General features: G+C 50.5%; 1 protein-coding gene across 1 annotated transcript; it reads left to right on the top strand.

Annotated features, from left to right (window-relative positions):
• The first annotated feature begins 5,509 nt into the window (after positions 1-5,509).
• CLEC14A (C-type lectin domain containing 14A) lies at positions 5,510-7,388 on the top strand. Its single transcript, XM_065404365.1, has one exon. The coding sequence runs from the start codon at positions 5,510-5,512 to the stop codon at positions 6,803-6,805; it is 1,296 nt and encodes a 431-aa protein (XP_065260437.1). The 3' UTR covers positions 6,806-7,388.
• Positions 7,389-7,825: the final 437 nt, after the last annotated feature.

Here is a 7,825-nt window from a genome sequence, read left to right on the forward strand (position 1 = left end):
TGAACTCAGCAGAATTCTTTTGTTGCTGGTCCAAAAATAAACAATATCTGCTAAAGAAGAACTTAGCCCACCATGCCCCCCACACCACTTTCCCATATCACCTTGGGGGTAATGGATGCCACTGGGCATCTTAGCTACAGGGCCGGCTCCAGGCACCAGCCCACCAAGCTTGTGCTTGGGGCGGCACCTGGAGGGGGGCGGCGCGGCGCTCCGGCCGCCGGGGAGAGCGGGGCCACAGCCGGGCTCGCCGCCCTCCCCCCGGCGCTCTGGCCGCCCTCCCCCTGCGCCCTCCCCCGGGCCGCCGGGGGGAGAGCGGCGAGCCCCTACCGGGGCTCGCCGCCCTCTCGCCGCCCTGCGCTCTGGCCACCGGGGGGAGAGCTGAGCCCCAGCCGGGGCTCGCCGCCCTCTCGCCGCCCTGCCCCCTGCGCTTTGGCCGCCGGGGGGAGAGCGGAGCCCCGGCTGGGGCTCGCCGCCCTGCCCCCGGCGCTCTGGCCGCCAGGGGGAGAGCTGAGCCCCCGCCGGGGCTCGCTGCCCTCCTCCCAGGGCTCCGGCCGCCCTCCCCCCCGGCGCCCTCCCCCCGGCCCTGCAGGGGGGGGGCGGCCGGAGGCTTTTTTGCCTGGGGCGGCAAAAAAGCCAGAGCCGGCCCTGCTTAGCTAGTCTATCTGTCTACCATTCAGTGGCATTCTAAGTAATCATTTGTCTTGTCTCCTGCCTGAGTAGGCTGATTCCTGCATCTCTCCCAATGCATCTGGAAAACAAAATATAGCTTTTAGTAAGATTAATTTAGTGTATCCCTGCAACAGGGAGGCCTGCCCCTTTTAGGGCCTGTTGCCAGCCTGCATTGTTCCCTTATCAGCCCCAGCTGGAAAAGAGTCATGTGATGTCAGAGGAGAGCTGCAGGAGGGAGGTTGGCTCCTGTGCCAGGTCCTGAAGCAGAGAGAGAGTCACAAAGGGAAAGGTCTCTGGGACCCTGCAACCTGGGTTTGTCAGGGGACTAGTTTTCTTTTGTGTTTGAATTAATAAACCATGTCCTGAAGGAAGGCCTTGAAAGAGATTTGGTTGTGGCTCGTGACTAATCTGCAAGCCCTTCCTGGGCTGGGAGAGGCATGCCAGCAGCCTACAATCCCTCTTTCAGTCTACCTCTAGTGAAAATGTATTCCTTAAACCCTTTCGATTGTGAAATATGTGCATGCACACAGCTGATCAATTTCTTGGTCAATCACATGAAAATAATTCTAGCTCACCTATAAAAATGCAAGATGGAATCCTTACTAAAAAAGGATTCTATTAATACCTCATTCGATTTTCCATTATGTCTTACCCAAAAGGGATAGTGGAGAAAATGTCCCACGCTATTAATAAAAGAAAACTGATTTTGCCACATTTTTTTCTCAAAAGATCAAATTGTGTATGTGGAAGACTGAAGAATGCTACCATAAAGAGTCAAGCTATAACACAAAAAATCACGATCACAAATAAAGTAATTTTTAAGGTTTGTACCAATGATTAGACTGGCCATATTTGATATTATGCAACTGACTGCTGCATAACATCTACTATTGTCTTCTTCATAAACCAGATGTTTTAAGGGCCTTTCATGTAGACTGATAACAGTGCTTATGTAAAAGTAACTGAGTGTTGTAACTGTCAGATTACAAAGAAAGTAATACTTTGGAAAAAGAGCGATGAGAAAATGGAAAAACTTGCTTAGTGAGATAGTTCTTTTTTATTTATTTATTTAATTAATTATAAATGGCAAAGCAAAAGCACTCCAAAAATGGAGGGCTTAATTAGACCTATTTGTTACTTTAAAATATGCTTATTCCTACCCTGATTCAGTTTTGTGGGACTCCCCACTGCTACATTCACCTAACTGGGTGCAGGCATAGTTGAAAATAGCAGATGGGGTGGAGGGTGGGCAAATTATTATTCTCTTTGAAACTGTGCTGGTTTAAGTCTTAAGCGTTCTGTCACCCAGTGAGTTCACATTTTTGTTTTTTCATGAGGGAGTGGATGGCTCAGGTCACTGGTTATGATTAGATTGTCATCTCTGAACTGTTGGTTCACATCCAGCCTAGGTTATGAGGAAATTTAAAGCTGATGGCCTACTATGTGAAATGAATTGGTAGGACCTGTCAATTTCCTAGTGGCTAAGCAATCACAATTGGTTCCAATCACTGCCCTCACTGGCAGTTTCAGAAGAGAAGCCAAGGAGTGAATGGGCATGGAGACTGAATTGCCTTCTCATCCCTAAAGATAGATTCTTCAGAACAAGTTTGAGGTCTATTGGTGGAGTAAGGAATTCTTTTGCTGCTGTTGCTTTATTTGTTCTGTGCCTAAATAATGGCTGCTAGTATCCACCCAGAGCCATCAGTCCAGCACCTCTTACAAACTAAATAAATTCCATTTTGAAGCAGAAAAGTTTGCAACCTTGTATGCCATCAGGATTCACATTTCTCAGCCTTTTGCCAAGGCGCTCCAGCAGAGAGTTAGAAGTGGGGACTGATGTTTCTAATATAACAAATAAAACAAAACACTTTTTTGGTGATAGGGCATAGTATAGATGGATAGCCTTCATACATAATCAATTAACAGTAAAAGGCAAAATGAATGTATTGTTTAATTTTTGGTTAACCTTGAGCACAGACCACATTACAGTGAGTGGCTAATAGGATATGTAAGGACATGTAGCACATTACCGCCCAGGCCTGAAATCTTTGCTCACACAAGTAGTTCTTACTTACATAGGACTAGATTGTGCACAGTTGCACTGCCCCACGAATAGTCCAAAGAACAAATTCTGACTCAGTGTCATAGTTCCTCCCTTTCCCACTTATTCTGAGGAAAGAATAAGTTACTTCATCCTTCGTCATAAAGCAATTTCCTCCCTGCTGTGCATCCAACCAGCTACTGTGGGCAGGGCTGGCTCCAGGGTTTTGGCTGCCCCAAGCAGCCAAAACAAAACAAAACAAAACAAAAAACAAAAAGCCGCGCTCGCGATCTGCGGCGGCAATTCGGCGGGAGGTCCTTCGCTCCCAGGCGGAGTGAGGGACTGTCCGCCGAATTGCTGCCGAATACCTGGACGTGCCACCCCTCTCCGGAGCCGCCGCCCCAAGCACCTGCTTGAGAAGCTGGTGCCTGGAGCCGGCCCTGACTGTGGGCTGCAAGCTGGGAAATTGGAGCCAGGGCTCCTTCCGGGGCATGCTGCTCTCTGCCCTCTCACTCACCACCCTTGCTCGTCTCCCCACAGCCTGAATCACTATCTGAACAGCTGAGCACAAGAATAAGGAGGGTCTTACTCTCCTGTGGGGCTGAGTAACAGCTGTGACAAACTAGTCCATTAGCACTTCTATTGAAGTCAGTGCCCTTTCCCCCATTTGAGCCTCTTAACAAAAGTATCTACTTATCTACTTGATACATCATGCTGCTTTTTATCAAATACATTGCAATTGTATCTGAATGACAAGTCTCATATACCCAGTTACAACATGAAATTCTTTTCACCTAAATACTTTAATATCTTTTAGTGAAATAATTGTAATAACCTTGGCAATGACAATAGTTGAACTAACTTTACTTTGGTGAAAGATCAACAATAACAAAGTGCAAGCTAAATGAATTCAAAGCTCTGCTTCAAAATCTGTGGTACAATATGGCCCAGAATTATTAATGTGATTCAATTTAGCCCTAATTCATTTTTAAAACACTCTGTTCCCTGGGAAAGCTTCCTATTAGAAGAAATTTAAATCTTATTAAAGATTTAGACTATATTATTAACATATGTTTTCCTTCCAAGTTTCATGTTGCAGGGAGTTAGTATGGTTGCCTTTTATCTTTAGGCATCAGAGTTCAAATTCTGCCTTGTAGTCACAAGTGAAAATGAGTTTGGTCTCAATCTAGACCCTGACCTTGCAACAGGTGGACCCAGGGGCAGGGCCGGCTCTGGCTTTTTTGCCGCCCCAGGCAAAAACGCCTTCCGCCGCCCCCCGGCGGGGAGCGCGGCCGCGGGCCCCGCTCTCCCCAACCAGCCGGAGCGCCGGGGAGGGTGGCGAGCCCGCCGCGGGCCCCGCTCTCCTCGGCCGGCCGGAGTGCCACAGGGAGGGCAGCGAGCCTGGCCGCGGCCCCGCTCTCCCCAACCGGCCGGAGCGCCGGGGAGGGGGGAGGGTGGCGAGCCCACCGTGGCTCCGCTCTCCCCGGCGGCAGGAGCGCCATGGGTGGGCGGCAAGCCCAGTCGCGGCCCCACTCTCGGGCCGGAGCGCCGCCCCCCTCCAGGTGCCGCCCCAACCACATGCCTGGTAGGCTGGTGCCTGGAGCCGGCCCTGCCCAGGGGCCATTGTTTTCATTTGGATTCAATTCATAATTCTCATTTGTCTCTACTTCAAAGAGTTTACACTGCAAAGAAACTAATGCAAGGTCTACTTTTTTTATGGTTCTTTGGGCAGGAGACAGAACCTTCTTGGGGACTGATCCAAGACTTTGAAACTCACTTCCACAGAAACTAAGAATTACCACAAACTTCATCACTTTTCGTTCCAAGTGCAAAATGCAGTTCCTTTCCCTAGCATTCTAACATTAGAAGCTCATAGTAAATCACACACAAGAAAACAAAACTACACAAGCTAGTTTCTCCTCCAGGGAGAGGAATGGAGAAGGAACCCCTTGCTAGTCACATTGCCTAATGCATCAACGGAAGATGCTCAGATACCACAATGATGGGTGTGGTATAAGAACATGAAGAGAACAGAACAGTGCCTGAATATTACTGCAGATGCTGGAAATCAAACTAGTTAAAACCAATGCAAACCCCTAATGCAGACACATTTAAACCATTTTAATGCTTGCTTTAAATCAGTTTAGCTTCATTCAATTTACAGACAACAGCTAAACAAATTTAAGAAAGAGTTAAACTGGTTTGAGTGTGGGGGGTTAATTAGGGTTATGCACCAATCTAACTAGATGGAATTAACAGTTGCACTAGTTTAACTAAACTGATTTTATATCCTGATAGGCAGCCTGAGAGACATGGCAGAATCGTGTGAGAGAAACTACATAATACAGACGCGATATTCAGCAGTGATAAGCACCCACAACTGGAGTTGGAGTACCTGAAAGATGACAATGGGGCTATAGTCTCTCCCCTCCCCCCCCCCCCCCGTGTTATGCCTGGCTCCATTCACTTACTAGGGTATGGAGGCAAGGAAAGGATTTGGGTTTGTTGGTTGGTTGTTGTTTTTTTGCTTAATCTTCAACTCGGTTTAATCTAATGTTTCCATACTAGGGGGTGTGTGTGGGGGGGAAACTATTTGTCATTTGTACTTCAACAAAACAAGGATGTTAAGGTCAAACCTCACTCCTGACACATTTCCTTTGAGGGAGGGCGATGGGCTTGGAGACATTCTTGGGAGCTGCAAGGAGAAATAGTTGAGCTTGGTTCCAGTTTGAGGGAACAGCTTGGTCTGGGAGTGCCAAAAGAATCCAGTCCTCCCCCACTTCACAGAGGGAAGAGAAGATGCGAGGAGCGATTCCCCTGTGCGTCCTTCTGCACGCCAGCTCTGTGCTGTGCGGTGCTGAGCAGCCCCGGGGCAACCACACTTGGTGCGATGGCTCTGGCGCCTGCTACAGTGTCCACCTCGCCCAAGTGCCCTTCGGCAGAGCCCAGAAGGCCTGCGCTGTGCGCGGGGGAGCGCTGAGCACGGCCAGCGGGGAGGCAGAGGTGCGGGCCATCCTCGCCCTGCTGAGAGTGGTTGCAGCCGAGCCCGGCTCCTGGATGTTCTGGCTCTGGCTGGTCAGGAGAGCGCAGCAATGCACCCAGACGGACTGGCCGCTGCGGGGCTTCTCCTGGCTGGCGGGCCCCCAGCAGGCGCCCCAGGGAGAGCCCAAGGAGCTGGACAAGTGGGTGAAAGAGCCGAGCAAGTCGTGCATCACCCTGCGGTGCGCGGGGCTGCAGGTCACTGCGGGGCGCCAGGACCTGGAGCCCTGGGGTTGGAAGGAGCTGACCTGCAAGGACACCACCACCCAAGGCTATGTGTGTAAGTACCAGTACAACGGCACCTGTCCCGCTCCGCCAGCCCAGGGCGCCCGCAGCCTCCTCTACTCGCTCCCTTACCAGCTGCACAGCGCCGCCCTGGACTTCAGCCCCCCGGGCACTGAGCTCGTGGTGGCCTGCCCCGGGCCCCGGGGAGACGTGCGGCTGCTCTGCGAGCTGGGGCAGGGCGGCTACAACTGGACGGGCGCTGGGGAGCAGCTGTGCCCTTGCCCCTCCGGGTACCAGAGCCCCAGCACTGGAGCCTGCATGGAGCCCAGAGACTGCACCAGCGCCCAGGGCGCTTTCCTCTGCGTGTGCGCCCGGGGCTTCCTCCTGGGGGCCGACAAGAAATCCTGTGTGCGCCCCGGGCACATCGGGGGCTCGGCCACAGCGGCACCCGACCCGACCCTGTCTGCGGGGGGCACTGTCCCCAGCAGCAGCTCGGGTGCGCCTTCCCCCCCCTCCAGCTCTCAGCCAAGCACAGCTGGGGAGGTACAGTCCTCGTCCTCCCCCACGTATGTCTTCATCCTGGTCGCCATGGCTGTGGTGACGGTGGTGATCCTGGTCGGGGCCGTGCTGGTGGTCTTCAAACTCTGCTTCACTAAGAGCCCCTCCTCGGCTAGCGGGGCCGGCAAGGAGCCGGCTTCAGCAGCAGCCGCAGAGAGTGATCCAGAGGCCAACACCACCAGTTCCGAGAATTCCTTGGAGGCCCAGGGAGACACGGCAGAGAGATTGCAGGGCGAGCCCAGCCCAGAGAAGGAAGCTCCACTCGGGAATTAAGAACCTCTAGGGCACCATGGACCATGGAAGCTTAATTTGAAATGAACCAGCCCTGACTTTCCTTTCGTGTGAGTGACCCCAGGCTGAGCTAGCAGCTCCCACCCATTTGGAGGGAGGCTTCTTCGTGTCAAGGCATCTCTCTGGAGAGGAAGGATTTGGTGATGTTTCAATGAAACCCTGAACATCTCATCGCCTGGTTTTGTTGTTTTTTTAAACGTATTCATGTAAATTGCCACCGGGCTTGGCAGACGTACCCATGACAATGCCCTGACAAAGGAAGGGTCTGGCTGGGATCTCTGCAACACAGGGTTTGATGTGGCCTTTAATGCATTTATGCTTTATGGCCAAAATGGTCAGACTTGGGTGCTGAAAGTTAGGCACTTAAGCGGCTTGTTTTTCAGGGGTTCCGAGCACCTGCAGCTTCTGGTAATTTCCCTGGGAGTTTTTAATCACATTCTGAAAAGCAGGTCACTTATTTAGGTGCATACTTAAATAAAATATAGAGGATGGGGCCTGAGTTTCAGAAGGGCTGATCACCAGCACCTCCTGTTGACTTCAACTGGAGTTTGGGTTCTTAGCATCTCCGGGAAGCAACCAAGTTTGAAAATGTTGACCAAAGTGCCTTACAAGTTGTAAATTATCCCTTGATGTAGAATATTTGAGTGGTACTTGGGGGCTTTAATTTTATTTTTAATTGTTGTTTGAACATTTGGAGATATACACGTCCATAATTTTGGAGGAAACTCAGATCCAAACACTGTTTAGCCAGACTTTTTTTTTTTTTAATGTTCAGTTCATTGCTGTATTTGGAAAATCATTAAATTGCAGATGGGGAGATAGGCTAATGGGGAGTTAATTTTGTATCAGTCCATGGAAGAAAAATAAAGGATGTTTTAGAACCTAAATCACTGTTTAGATTGCTTCTTCATACAATATGCAGTTTTGTATTGTAGTTGAGCAACAAAATATTCTGCACAAACGATTGCACAACTCCCATCTTTCTATTAAAGTGTTTAGATT

Source organism: Emys orbicularis, chromosome 4 (genome assembly GCF_028017835.1).
Source record: "Emys orbicularis isolate rEmyOrb1 chromosome 4, rEmyOrb1.hap1, whole genome shotgun sequence".
Taxonomy (NCBI): Eukaryota; Metazoa; Chordata; order Testudines; family Emydidae; genus Emys; species Emys orbicularis.